Here is a 14,789-nt window from a genome sequence, read left to right as displayed (position 1 = left end):
CATCCATCAATACATATATCTATTCATGTATCCATCCATCTATCTATTCATCTATCTATTCATGTATCCATCCATCTATCTATTCATCTATCTATTCATGTATCCATCCATCTATCTATTCATCTATCTATTCATGTATCCATCCATCTATCTATTCATGTATCCATCCATCTATCTATTCATCTATCTATTCATGTATCCATCCATCTATCTATTCATCTATCTATTCATGTATCCATCCATCCATCCATCAATACATATATCTAATCATGTATCCATCATCTATCTATTCATCCATCTATTCATCTATCCATCCATCCATCGATCTATTTATCTATCCATCCATCCATCATCTATCTATACATCTATCTAATCATGTATCCATCCATCTATCTATTCATCCATCCATCCATCATCCATCCATCTATTTATCTATGAGAACAGAGAAAAAAACTAATAAGTTATCATGAAAACAATGTTAAAATTGTATTTGTATTTATTTTATTCATAATTACTAGTTCAATTCTTAAGAGAATTCAATAAAGTTACTCTCTTTTTTGTTTTTTGTAGGTATTGAATTGAATGTATTTTTATTAATACTTTTCTTTTGTTTTTTCAATATATATTTCTCTTAATATCCGAGTGAATATTAAGCTTTTATATATTAATTGAGAGTTACATAAAATCGAATATATATACAATTTAGTACATTTAGATTTATTTTAAGATTTACAGTGCAACAGATGGATCAGTGTGACGGCCCACCTTTCTCGTACGTCAGTCGGAGCCCCTCCGATGTAATACTCTTTGATTTCTTTAGGGGTGAGCAAACCTGGGACGGATGCTACTTCAGTGGATTCGATGCGGAATTTCACCAGCCCGCTGCCCAACACCACGACCAGAACGTCGCTAAATTTGTCTTCCTGAAAGACAAACATAGAATGAAGCGTCTCCGGGCAAAACGTGTTTGGTCTCGTCACGAATAGAAGCTTCTTACTGGGAAGAATTTGTAATCATTGGTGATCGGAGCCGGGATCACGTTGCTGTGCATGTAAGCTTTCCCCTGGTCCATCACCAAGGCCACATATTTCTCCTGTGAACACAGAGACGGAGTGTTAACTCGCTCCTGTATGTAGAAAAGGCTCGTCGGCGACTCACATCATTTCCCACGAAGAAGAGCAAACCGTTTTCTGCACGAGTGCGGATGGAGAAATTGATTTGAAGGTTCGTCGTAGTAGAGCTTCCCATGTCCACTTTGCCATATCCGGTGCCTTCATAGAAATTAATATCCACAGGTGGCACATTTCTGGAATGTAAGGGAGAGTCAACGTGTGAAGTGTTTTATTTAGACCAGGGAGTCAAACTCAACCCTCGTTTAAAGGAGAAAAAAATACAGGTAATGATCTACAAATACTACAGTGTTTCCCAGACTAAATAAAATGAAAAATTCCATTCGAAAATTCACAAATAAATAAAGATTAAGGTGAATTAAAGAGAAGTCAGTGAAGTTTTTTCCGTACTAAAAACAAGATCAAAACAGTGCTTTAAAAAACAAATTATCCTCAAGTATTAAGCAATATTTATAAACATTTCTCAAGCCGTGTTTCTATCTTTGTTATTTTTGACGGTATTATTTGGGGGATTTGTTGCGTTTGCGTTGAGTTCAAGTGCTAATTCTGATATTGCTAAATAAATGGTAAGAACAAAAAAAAAAAAAATATATATATATATATATATATATGTATATATATGAAAAAGATATTATAATTAAAAATTAAATTAAAAATAAGAAAATGTGTTATATATGATTATAATTAAATGAATTATGAATGCAATGTTATATATATATTTTTAAACTAATCACAGAGATGGGGCTAAAATGTGACGAAGTAAAAGCTAATATCGATCTACAATGACTGACCTGCTGCACGGGTTTTGTGGGTTGACTTTCTCAGCGCTCTTGAAATTATACATGCTGACAGATCTGCCGTTGAAGGAGGAGAACTCGATGCAGCCGGTATATTTGGGAAACTGGAGAGAAGCTGGTGGCTGAAGAGAAACATTGAAAGGTGAGTGTCCAACTCTGTTTTTTTTTTTCTCATTTTGAACAATTTGGTCTCACAGTGAAGCTGTCGGGGTAACCGCCCACGTAGAACACCACGTCTTCAGAAGTGAGATCCAGAAGGTTGTTGGATGCGTCTCCTTCTCTAACGCTCGTGGTATTTATGGTCCCTTCTTTAGTCACTGTGGTGAGGGTCAGTTTTGCGTCCTGATAAATTCTAAAAGAAAAGGAAAAAGAAAAATAATAATAAATATTGCAACTATAAACAAAAGGTATTTTAATCTACCTTTGTAAGCGGACTTTATCAAACGTAGCCAGCTCAGACGCAGATTCGGTGGTTTTGCCTGTTTCCATTTCGTACTCGACTCCATTGAGTTTGTAGACACCGTAGAGCACCTTGTTCCTCACAAACATACCGATGTAGTTCGTTGCACCCTAAATAACACTTAGTTAGTTTGAGACTCGCACCTTAACGAAAAATGGTTTCGGTCCATTCACTTACGTCTTTGTTGCCGAGATACAACACAAACATGTTGGGGTTTTCTCCGGCCTGTCTGCGTCTGCGTTTTCCGTCCCCTCGGCCCAGAGCTCTTTGCAAGGACAGGGACAGGTCGGTGTAGGCCTTCAGGTCGTCGATGCTCTCCGGAGGGCGCAGCTCTACGTGACCGTTACCATCGAACCTCATTGGTATGGCGACCTGGGAGGAAGGAATGACACAAGAAAAACGTCATGTGATTCTGGAACCCGAAGAACCGTGCTTACCAGTAGGTCTGGGAGCAATGAAAGTCACACGAAGAGAGTGCAGGCATGACGGAAAAGCTGAAGTTGCTACAAATCCAATCCAACCAGAGATTTATCGATGTTCAAAATAGGGGCGTTTATTGGCAAGAATCCGGCGATATGATACGCATCACTATACTGATGAATATATTCAAAATATTGCGATATATTGTAATACTGTAGTAACAAGGATATATTTGTAGTATTGCCGAGTACTTGACTCTGGTGTTGTAGAATTTAAAGACCGCATGACTCTTGACAAAGTCGTAAGTGTTTTCATTTGTTTTGAAACCAAAATATGTCCAAACATCAGCTTTAAAAGCTGCTGGAGTCGACTGTATCCTCTCGTCCTCAGTCATAGCCGGGATCTCCCAGGATTTCTTTGTTCCTTAAGCTCAGAAGACGTAATTAATGCTGCCATTTTGTGGCCCGGAAGTTTAATGAATATTTTCATCATTTAAAAAAATGTAATTAATTTATTTTATGTACATTTTTTTCAAATACAAACCATAAAATAACTATGATAACAAATTAAATATGATTTTAAAGCCAACAAATGATAAATTGCTGTTGATTATTAATACAGTATTGTGAAAAACAATTTGCAATATACCAGTGTTTAGATGTTTTCGCACACCTCTAAGTTAGTAGGTAAAAAAGACAGTGCAGGCATAGTGGAAAGAGTGGAAATCTACGATGTTTCTACATATAACTAGATTTTATTAGGACTGTGGAGAAGTTTGAGGCAAAAGTTATCGTAGTCTGAAGGATGGAGATAAGGAAGAAGAGAAGGAGAAGAGAAACGTCAACCAATGACATTCATGGAAGTTTAAACTGAGAAGGGCGAAGAGGTCAGGTGGGACCAGGGTGGACAATCAAGATAAAAGTGGACGGTCACCTTGTTGGCGGCGTCCCGGGCGTGTTCGATCAGCTCCTTGATCTTCTTGATGTTATCAGTGATGTTGCCCAGGTCGGAGGCCTGAGTCAGCTCCTCCACCTCCGTTATCTTGTCGCGCAACGTGGGAATGTTGTTCAGCAGGTTCTTAACTGAAGACGATTGAAGGTCAATGAGGAAACTTCCATTGAGCCCTGACTGTATAGAACCCTCACCCGACTTGTCCACGTCATCCAGGACCCCGCTGAGATCGGCGCCACCCGGAGTCACGTTGATTTTGGCGAGCTCTTTCTTGATGTCCTCCAGTCTGTTCATGGTGTTGCTGGCGGAGTCTTTGGCGTCCGCCGCCCGTCTCTTGGCTTCGTCGATCAAGTTCGAGATGTCGGCTGAGTGACACGGCGAGAGTTAGATCGTGATGTTCCTCCTCTGCCGGATCCACGTTCTCACCTCTGTCGACGGAATTCAGCTGGTTCTGTACGTCGGAAAGGTTCTTGTCGAGATCCACCTTCTTCTTCTGTGCGTCTCTCAGGCGCTGCTGCAAGTTGTTGATTTTGTCTGCGGCGTCTGGCAGAGAAAACGTTCATTGCTTCATGGACTGGAGTAAGAAATCTATCACGTTTACCTTTGAGCTCATTCCTAGAATCCTGAGCATTCTGCACCAAGTCATCCACGGAGTTCTTTAAATCTCCAGCCCGTTCAGGGAGTTTTTGCTTTTGGAAATTCTGAGGCGAAATAAACATTTAAGGATCAAGTAAAAAACATTTGAATCAACGTCTTTCTTTTACATTTAAGGCCGTTTCCGCCGCGACTTTAGCTTCGTTAGCCGCCGCCTCGGCTTCCTCGATGGCCTTCGTGATGTTCTTGTAGGCGTCGATGGCGTCCTTGGCGTTGCGCACTTCAGGACGAGAGCTGGCTTCGTTCATGGAGCTGAGAAGAACAGAGACCTCGTGAGAAACACGCAGATTTAAGATACTAAATGAGTCACGGAAGTTGTTTTTTCACTCACTTCTCCAGCCCGTCCGCGAGCTTCTTTAGCTTCTTAGCGTGATCCTCCGCCGCCACGACCAGGTCCTCCTTGTCGGCCGCCTTGGTGAGGTCGTTGACCTTCTTGGTCACGGCGGTTTTGCCGGCACTCAGCTGCGCATACAACTTTTCATACTCCTGCGGAGCAGAGGGAAGGAAACATGGTTCATGGGTAGGATAGGTTAAAGCGAAGAACTTGGTAAGTGCCATGAAAAATCCAATATTTCTTCTACCTTTTTGTTGCCCTTAACCTTGTTCAGCAAATCCTCCATTTTGCGAAGTTCAGCCGTCGCCATCACCATTTGTTCCTCTACCAACTTCTTTTCCTTTTTCAAATCATCTACCCTTTTCTGACGACAGCGGGAAAGATGGAATAATCATTACATCCCTTCTTCAACTTTTTTATAGATGTGCCTGTTTACCTGCATATCCTTGAGGGCCTGACCGTTGAGTCCATTTTGTGTTTTGGCTTTCTTCAACAAGGCGGTGGAATCGTTCAGAGCCTTGTCCAGCTCCTTGAGCTTGCCGTCGTAATCCTTCAGCAGACCACGCAGACGGTCGGCGTCGGCCTCGTGCTCGTCCACTTTCTTGCTCACGTTGGTCTTGATGAAGTCCAACACTGTGGTTGAAACGTTAAAAGGAGTTCAGCGGCCATCTTTCATTATCAGTTCAAATTGAAAAAAAAAAGAATATATCGTACATTTCGTAGCCTCGTCTTTTTCTTTCTCCACCGCGTCCTTCTGAGGAGTGAAGTTGCGATTTTCCATCTCCTTCACCATGCGATTGGCGTCTTGCAGCATCTTTGCCAGGTCTTCACTGGGAATAACGTTGGTTCCTGAGCCCCCGTCCCTGATCTCGTCGAGCAGAGCTGGAAATTAAATATATATATTAACAATAAAAACACTAAATCAACAGTGTATTTATCCTTTTTTTTTTTTTAAATACCCTTTATTTTTTTAAGCATAGCTTGAACTTCCGTCTCGAGATCTTTCGCCCTTTTGTGAGTTTTGTCAACCTCCGCTACCGCCTTGTCGGCATCGTCGGAATTCTTGTCCGCCTGAAGGTGACAGAGGATGAATGAGGGTCACTGCTCGTCCGTAGAAGATCCACCGTCTTCTTACCTTGGTTTTGAGCGAGCTGATGTCGTCGGACAGATTGCCCATGTCTTCCTCCAGCTGATTGACTCGGACCTTCTGGTTGTTCATGGCGGAGCCGTATTTCTTCACCAGACTCTGAGACACAAGTTCTTTTTAAGTGAGAATCTAAAATGTCGGCATTTAATTACGGCTAGTACGTCCAAAATGATTTAGCGAAGGGCCACATTTCATGATGGGAGAATTAGTCGGGGGGCCAAACTGAAACTGAAACTGATCTGGCGGTACATATGTGACGATACGATGTATTGCGATACTGTAGGAACATTGATATATTGTTGCAATGAGCAAATACTTTCTCTCATCAATTGTGAAAGTGCTTCTCAAAATATTAATAAAAATATGAAGACAAATGTAAACTTATATTAACAATAAACAATGAAGTGCATCTCAAACAAGCTGGAGCAACATGTAATATCCAGTATCCCTCAGTGTTTCTTCACTTTAAAGTCTGTTTTAAACCCAAAATGAGTCCAAACTTCAGCTTTAAAAGCTGCTGGTGTCTCTTTTACAACCATAGCTGCCATTTCACCAGTTTTTTTGTTACTTCAACACGGAGGAAATGACAAATGTTTCCATCTAGTGGCGGGAGGTTTAAATGCACCACACAAGCATACGATAAAACATTGAATGATTGTCTTTTATACACACACTATTGAAATATAAACCATAAAATAACTTTGAACTGAAATAAAATGTTATTACAAAGGTAGTATATATACATATCATTTATGAATTCGTTTTTTTTAATTTTCATATTCCCATGGGATCTTATTTATTAAATGTATCCTATATTTTGCCGTGAAATAAAACACTTTATAATGGAGAGTGCAGACGGAAAGAAATCTGCCATACTTCAGACAAATACTGATTTGAGGTGCTGAATTAAAAGTAAAAATTCATTTTATTTTTTTGAAGGGATTTGTTAAAATAAAAAATGGTTGGACTTTTAGGTGTTTTTACCGCTGTATCAGCCGCAAGCCTCTCCAGCTCCTTCAGCTTCTCCTTGGATAAGGAGCTGACGCTGGCGTTCCCCAGCAGAGACTTGATCCTCTTCAGCTCGCTGTCCAGCTTCTCCAGATCCTGCAGCAAAGTCTGTGCACAATTGTCACATTCTGGAAAATAAAAAAAAATTAAAAATTAAAACCTTATACATGTACAGTCGACTGGGATGTTTAACGATGGTTCAACCTTGGCAATGCTCGTCCGTGTTGGTGTCGCCGGGCTCCAGAGTGTTCTTACAAACTGGAATCAACAACAGCAAAAATCAACAACAACACAAAAAGTTAATATAGTGCTGAAGATATTTAAAAGAAAAACGGCCTAAAACAGCCGATAAAATTGTTTGTTTTTTTTATTTTAAATCCTTATTGTAGCAGATACATAGATTATTATAGAAGAAAAAAAAGCTAATACAATTATTTTTTTTGTTTTTAACAAATTGACAAGATGCATTTCAAGCCATTAATCTTCAAGTCCCAACATTTTTTTCTAACAGAAAAGTTAGAGATCAAAATGTAATTGAAAAAAAATCAATAATCATGTATTACACACGGTATTAAATAACATAATTAATCACATAAAGTGACACCCCTGTAGAATAATTAAGAGAATTTTTTTTTTAATTTAACATGATCCAGAGAGTGGTTTATACGCAACAAAAAAAGTTTGTACCTCCAGTTGTTGGGTCACAGTTGCCGTTGCAGTCACAGGGGCTACATGTCCCACCCGGTATCAGCGGGTCGCCATAGTAACCGGGAGCGCAGCTACAGTCGCGAAACAAATTAAAAGTATGAATTAAAACCAACACGTTCAAACGCTCGCATGTACTCGCCTCTCGCATCTGTCTCCGGTGTAACCTTCTCCGCAGACGCACTGGATCTCTCCGTACACTTCTCTGCAACCGACCGCGAAGCTGTCGGAACATCATTCGTGTTAAAGGCGGAGGACGATGGACATGTTTCGGGTGATGCGTCTCACTTGTTTTGGGGGTCGCTGAAGGGGCACGGGCACACTTTGCACGTCCGTTGAGCCGCGTCGCCGTAGTAACCTTCCTTGCATCGTTCACATCTGTCGCCTGCCGAGTTGTAGCGACAGTTCTGGACACAAAGACGTTGATTTCTCTCGTTATTGTTTTTTTTAAAGATTAATCTCATTTAAATGAAGAATTTTCATCATCTAGAGACAATCGTGAAGATCGGGTTCTTTGAACCAACAACAGGCCCAGTCTTGAGACCCTTTTTTTTTTTTTTTCTAGGATTGCGTAACTCAGCCAGGTCACATGACGAGATGTGTACGGACTGATCTGACTATAGAAGCGAAGACGACGATCTGATAAAAAAGAAGAAAATCAACCGTCTTGTCGATGTTTTGTGATCTTACATTTATCTTGACAGACGAGCAACTATAGATACCGTCGTAGACGAGACTCTCAGTACTTCAAAGCTTTAAACATCTTCCTAAAATCTTCAAAAAATATAGTTTCAAAGATGTATTAAGTCATCACTTTGCTTAGTTTTTGAGCAAATAGTTGATGATTAAGTGATTTAAGTTAATATATGAATGATATTAAATATGACTTGAACTTGTGAGTAGAAATTTGAAACGACAATGAATATGTTTTAGCTGATTAAGGACAATATGTACGTTTAAAGTGCTTTAAAGTTGAGGTAATATGATCGTTGTGTAACATAAACTTTGACCGTTTATCGTACCAGACACTTCCCCGTCGTCTCCTCGCAATCCTTTGCCAGGTCGTTGCACTCGCAGGGAACGCAGCGGCCCAGGTACGGTCCTGTGGCGTTTCGGAAATAACCAGGTGCACATTTCTGAAATTAAAAAAAGAAGAACGAAAACTGTCATTATTGTGGCAAAATATACGTCTATTGTGACGATGGGGGGAAATAAAAATGTCAAATACTTGAAAGAAAAAGCCCAATTGGACCCAATCCAATATTTGTTAATGAATCTAAAGTGATAAGAAATTGAAGAATTAAACAAAACATGTTTTGATGTTCCTCTGCGTTTGTCATAAAAAGTGCTTAACTATATAAAATCTAATCTTAAACACAATAATCCTGACTACAGTATAACGTAGGCAGCGGTCGGAGAGGTCGTAAGACATGGAAGAAAAAGCGCCTCCGGAGATAAACATTAACTCCACTGCGCCCTTTTCCGCCAGAGATAAGTGTTGAGTAAAGTTCTCGTCTCCCGTTTAAAGCCTTTAAAAAATCCGCCAAAACTTCCAGAAATCCAGTACCGCTTGGTTCTCTTGACCGGTGTATGTTGGGTAGTCCCCCCGCTGCTCGGCGGCGTCCTGCAGTGGCGGGTACTGAATCAGCTGGAAGTGTCGGCCGTGGTGCCGGGGGTACCGTAGTCGCCCCCCTCCGGTGTGAGGCCGGTGTGTGGCGCAGCAAAGTCCAATTAAAGTCCACCACAGCAGGCAGTCCCGCCACAGAACCCCGCCGAGCTGTCGCCTGTCCGTTGATGCCATTCCTGGTTTGAAGCAGTCTTCGAACTCTCCCCTTTCGTTAGCCTCTTAAACTCTCTCTCACACACACACACACACACACACACACACTGACAAAGACGACACGCCTCACCTCCAGCGGTTCAGCATGAGTGTATGCAGGCGCACAAGCACACACATGCAGGTGTTTACACCTCTCATTCCTCTGCTGTGTCACTCACACACACTCACACACACTCACTGGTTTGCGCCGGATCATCCAATGTGTAACAATATTGGGGGCTTTTTGTCTCTTACTGGGACCAAACCTTGACCTTGACCTTGACCCCCCCCTGGTCCGGACTGAGGGGGTTAAAAGTAAAAAAGCGTGTCAAGAACGAAAAAAGACCGTTTAATTTATTGACTTCAATAAAGTTGGATTTGAAACGATAGTTCAATGAATGATTAATAGGATGTTTTAAAAGAAGTAGTATTTTTAAGACCATTTTTTTGTTACGTTGTTTTTGTCTTTCGTTTGTAAACAATTTAAAAACTAAAAAAAGAATGTATTTTTGTGTTATTTTCAGGATTTGTAGAAGATTTGTCAAGAACCATCAAAAATAAAACGTAAAATGCGACTTCATGAAACACAGCATACAATTCAAATCAGTTTTCAAATGATCAAATTAAATAAACTAAATGCGAACACGGCAACAAAATACAGTATTTGTTGTTGATCCTTCGCGTACAAACTTAGTTTTTAACGGTTGCTAGGTTACACTTCTTAGATTAAATGTCTACCGGAGCTTTTTTTTCTGTTTTAATTATTGGGTTTTTAATCCAACATAACTCTCCATGAGTCTGTTTATAGCAAACATAAGACCTCATAACATTAACTCCGCCAACTAAAGCACACAAGCTGCTTTCAATTCAATCTTCTTCCCAAGTGAAGTTTTTATTTTATGTTTAATGAAGTTTAATTTAGTAGAATTCTCCATCAAACGGGCTACAAGATTCAAGATTCAGTGGCCCAGATTTGGCCCCCAGGCCTCAAGTTTAAAACGTGTTCCTTTTATTCCAGGAGAGAACAAACTTTTTTTTTAGATCATGGAATTTGTTGAAATCAGGTGAAATGAGCCCCTTGGCAGAGGTATGTGACTACAGTATTTTCAACGTTCTTTATTGTCATTATATAGCATTTGAAAACGCATGATAAAGTAACTTCTGGTTTGAAAAAAGGTAATATTTTTCTTCAAATGTTTTTTTTTCCAAAAATCTCCTTACATAAAGCGGTAAATAAATAATAATCTCAAGAAAGAAGATGCTTATTCTGCACTTTCCACATGGAGCATGTTACAAAAAGACTGAACTTGTTTCATAAAGCGCGTTTAAGTCCAGATTGAGAGCGCATGAGATGACATCTATGAACTGTAACTGTTTTTTTATAATACGTATGAAGGTATTTTGATCCATAATTGTAACCAGAACTCAACAACATTAAAATAAGAGGTTTTTAATCTCAATTTCCTGTTTAAAAAAAAGGTTAATAAAATGAAATAAAACAAATAATTTGAACTGTTCCACTGTGTCTTGCCAAAAACTGAACTTCAACAACATCAACCCTAGTTTATTGCCTGAGGGAGCTTTTTTTTTTAGCTTCTTTTACACCTGCTGATCCGACAGTTCACATCTCAGATGGTCCAGATCTAGTCCAACAAAAGGTCTATTAGTGCTTGTTGTCTAGTCGTGATAGTTGTTGTCACACTTGAGATGGAAACAAACCCACGAATAAAGAGTACAAATCGATTCTTCGGAAAGAGCCGTGACGGTACAGCACAGTCAGAAGACACGACTCACACCTGAATCACCGGCACAGACACACAAAAAACTAGGTGTGTCTTCCGCAGACACGTGCACGCGCCTGCAGGTGCACGTCGGGTTTATGAGTAACCGTGCGGCCGACGGCCACACCCGGGTGAGTTCGGGGCGAGGCCTGCCGTCATGCGGCCCCCGAGGGCACCAATAATCGGCGTCCTCGGAACAATCGCAGGCGAGGTAACCACACAACAGACTGGGATGGAAACTTTAGCGAAGAAGTCGTAGCAACAGCGGCGTTGATGTCTGTTATTACGACTAGAACCACTGATATTATACGTCTTTGAATCCCCGGGGCTTCTTCACCTCTGAGAAAATATCTTTCCAGTCTTACATTCCAAACCCTCTCAGCTGATTCCTTTTTCTTTTTTTCTTTTTTTCTCTGAAGAGGAAAAGCGAGTGATATAAGGTTTCAGACATGTCGGGGCATCCGTAAAAATGAGGAGGAGGTCCAGCAATTCAAAACACGATTCTCCTGTCAATCGACACTTCTTTTTTTTTCACCTCCTTCTTTTGAAAGCCTGACAGATAATCCGACGCATTTCGTTCTTCCTCTTGACAACGATGACATGTTTACATTTGATTATATACTGTATATAGTCCAGCATCAATGCAAATACTTGTTCATGAAGCATGGAATTGAAGAAGCCTGTGTGGGTTCTGGTGATGTTTGACACGCCCATTATTACAAAGGTGCTCAGACCTGTGTGGAAAATGGCCACTTTTGTTTAAAGTGTAAATTTGCAGGAGGCAAATTAGACTGTTGTGAGGGGCCGTCGAGCCACAAGACAGAAGGAAATGAAGAAAAAGAAGCCGGAAAGTGACAAAACCAAGTCAAATCAAAGCGACAAATATTAACAAGAAAAACATTACCTTGACATTAGAAATAGTTGTTTTTTCTTGCACTATTTTTTCAATTTATGCGAAGATTCTCAATAGAAACGTGAAGATTTTGGTTTTAAAAATGAAAGGCAAAAGCTTTTAAATATCATTTATCAACATAGTATTAACACATTTCTATTTAATCATAATATGATAAAAGAAAACAAATACTGTGAAAATGTATTGAAAGAAAGACAAGATGAGAAAGACAAAATAAAATCTACAATAAAGTTTTACCTCACCTTACCTTACCTTACAAGCTAAACCCTAACCAGACCTAACCAACTTTGTTGTCATACACTTTTCTACATTACTGTGATAGTTATACTCTCACAGGGGCCACATAAATGTAGGCCACACTTTGCCCAGGTCTAGCACACTTTTTCCAAATTGTGAAGAAACAGGAAAATACATTTTCGTCTACTCGTGACCAGGACATTAAACACTTGAGTGACCTTTAAAGTTTTACTTCAACTATTAAAAATGTTTCGCCTACAGCACAACAATCGATTGGATCTGTTTAAAAAATATATAAAACTGTATTGAGTAATCTAATTGTAATCTCAGGGTCATGGTGACCCAAAGGTATAAATACAAATGTGTTTTTGGTATCCCTTGTGTTATCTCAGGGTCCAGGGGACCGGTGTCCTATAGATAACACAAGGGTTAAAGGTCGGAGATTTATTTTATTAGTACAGTAATGTTTATAATTTTCTCACATGATGTTTGCTGCTAATTAACTTAATGTACTAACACAAACATCAACCAACTGAAGCAGCCCTTTCCAAATTATGGGATGGCGAGATGTCAATCAAACTTAAACTTGCCATTTATCCCGCCTTCCCGTTTGTGCTGCTTAACTTTGAAATGTGTGGTTAAAACAAAACTTTTGAAAACAAAATGCACACATCTCTGTCAAGATCAACTACACCACGTCTAAGATGAGCATTAAAAACTCTTATCATCAACCAAATCTTATTAACAGATTTAAGTTTATTGCTCAACCAAGATTATGAAAAAGAAGAAGAAGTTTCACTCAAACATCTCAAGATTCATGTCACATGCCCCGAGTCACATTTCTCGGTATATCACGAGTCTATTTATGCTTGAATCGTGATGAATGTGTTGTTCAAGGCGTTATATAAGGTCATAAGAAAATAACAATTGTTTCTTTCAAACTCAAAGCAACTTGGTCACTGACCTGACAAGAACTTCCTGAATACCCAGGTGGACACGAGCACGACTCCAGGTTGCTCGCAGGTCCTCCGGTCCCGGCCTCAGTGGCCTCCTCCAGGCCCACCTCACCGAGGCTCAGCCTCTGAGTCTGGGTGAAGTGCAGGGCTCGCACATGGAGACCCTCCAGCCCCGCCAGGACCTTCAAGAACTCCTCTCTTGACACAGGCTCGTTGGTATCAGCCTGACGCCAACTCCCCTGAAGATGAAATGAAGCATGTTTTGTGAATCAGTTATTTAATGTGTTTACAAAAGACACATTTGGTCCCAAAAAGATGTGACTAGTAGGTTTGTCAACGTTTACATTTCTTTCCACACGTGTAGTTGAGGCTTGTAACTGTCGTATAACTGTTAACATGCAGTTGCACTATAGAACTACTAGAGGGTTCTGTCTCCTTTTCAACACCTAATCCCATTAAAGCAAGGCCCTTCCAGTAGTTATCAGAAGAAAATCCACACTTCAAATAGTTACTAAATTATAGCTAACATAAAATATATATTATATTTTTTAGTAATTTACAGATTATAAAGTGCACTTTTTTACCAACTAACTTTACCGATTTTAAGTGGTACAAAATGCTCAAAGAAACTACAAGACTGTGAGTCACTGTAGTACTACTCTGCACGACACATGGTATAACTCCGCGCATCAGCGTGGTAATACTCCGCGTGTCAGCGTGGTACTACTCCGCGCGTAAGCGTGGTACTACTCCGCGCGTCAGCGTGGTACTACTCCGCGCGTCAGCGTGGTAATACTCCGCGCGTCAGCGTGGTACTACTCCGCGCGTCAGCGTGGTACTACTCCGCGCGTCAGCGTGGTACTACTCCGCGCGTCAGCGCGGTACTACTCCGCGCGTCAGCGCGGTACTACTCCGCGCGTTAGCGCGGTACTACTCCGCGCGTCAGCGCGGTACTACTCCGCGCGTCAGCGTGGTACTACTCCGCGCGTCAGCGTGGTACTACTCCGCGCGACAGCGTGGTACTACTCCGCACGACAGCGTGGTATTACTCTGCGCATCAGTATGGTACTACTCCGCGCGTCAGCGTGGTATTACTCCGCGCGTCAGCGTGGTACTACTCCGCGCGTAAGCGTGGTAATACTCCGCGCGTCAGCGTGGTACTACTCCGCGCGTAAGCGTGGTAATACTCCGCGCGTCAGCGTGGTACTACTCCGCGCGACAGCGTGGTACTACTCCGCGCGACAGCGTGGTACTACTCCGCGCGACAGCATGGTATTACTCCGCGCGTCAGTATGGTACTACTCTGCGCGTCAGCGTGGTATTACTCTGCGCGTCAGCGTGGTATTACTCCGCGCGTCAGCGTGGTATTACTCCGCGCGTCAGCGTGGTATTACTCCGCGCGTCAGCGTGGTATTACTCCGCGCGTCAGCGTGGTATTACTCCGCGCGTCAGCGTAGTATGACTCCACGCGTCAGTG

At 41.1% G+C, this 14,789-nt stretch overlaps 1 protein-coding gene across 1 annotated transcript in view; it reads right to left on the bottom strand.

The window, feature by feature from the left end:
• LOC148063818 (laminin subunit alpha-3-like) overlaps window positions 1-14,789 on the bottom strand; it is an 82,489-nt gene that overhangs the window by 8,791 nt on the left and 58,909 nt on the right. The window contains exons 43-67 of the mRNA XM_087810230.1: window positions 13,321-13,551; window positions 8,629-8,742; window positions 7,895-8,013; window positions 7,749-7,829; window positions 7,589-7,680; window positions 7,106-7,159; window positions 6,878-7,029; window positions 5,882-5,992; window positions 5,706-5,817; window positions 5,461-5,628; window positions 5,183-5,379; window positions 4,994-5,110; window positions 4,744-4,898; window positions 4,523-4,664; window positions 4,360-4,459; window positions 4,185-4,301; window positions 3,953-4,123; window positions 3,741-3,889; window positions 2,565-2,759; window positions 2,349-2,497; window positions 2,123-2,279; window positions 1,922-2,049; window positions 1,159-1,306; window positions 998-1,093; window positions 766-923 (exon numbers count right to left, since the gene is read on the bottom strand). Of these exons, the coding sequence (XP_087666356.1) occupies window positions 766-923; window positions 998-1,093; window positions 1,159-1,306; window positions 1,922-2,049; window positions 2,123-2,279; window positions 2,349-2,497; window positions 2,565-2,759; window positions 3,741-3,889; window positions 3,953-4,123; window positions 4,185-4,301; window positions 4,360-4,459; window positions 4,523-4,664; window positions 4,744-4,898; window positions 4,994-5,110; window positions 5,183-5,379; window positions 5,461-5,628; window positions 5,706-5,817; window positions 5,882-5,992; window positions 6,878-7,029; window positions 7,106-7,159; window positions 7,589-7,680; window positions 7,749-7,829; window positions 7,895-8,013; window positions 8,629-8,742; window positions 13,321-13,551 (3,413 nt within the window). The remainder of the gene's footprint in view (window positions 1-765; window positions 924-997; window positions 1,094-1,158; window positions 1,307-1,921; window positions 2,050-2,122; window positions 2,280-2,348; window positions 2,498-2,564; window positions 2,760-3,740; window positions 3,890-3,952; window positions 4,124-4,184; window positions 4,302-4,359; window positions 4,460-4,522; window positions 4,665-4,743; window positions 4,899-4,993; window positions 5,111-5,182; window positions 5,380-5,460; window positions 5,629-5,705; window positions 5,818-5,881; window positions 5,993-6,877; window positions 7,030-7,105; window positions 7,160-7,588; window positions 7,681-7,748; window positions 7,830-7,894; window positions 8,014-8,628; window positions 8,743-13,320; window positions 13,552-14,789) is intronic.

The sequence above is a fragment of the Callionymus lyra genome, chromosome 16, assembly GCF_982586985.1.
Source record: "Callionymus lyra chromosome 16, fCalLyr1.hap1.1, whole genome shotgun sequence".
NCBI classification, from domain to species: domain Eukaryota; kingdom Metazoa; phylum Chordata; class Actinopteri; order Syngnathiformes; family Callionymidae; genus Callionymus; species Callionymus lyra.
This window is presented reverse-complemented; position numbering and strand designations above follow the sequence as displayed.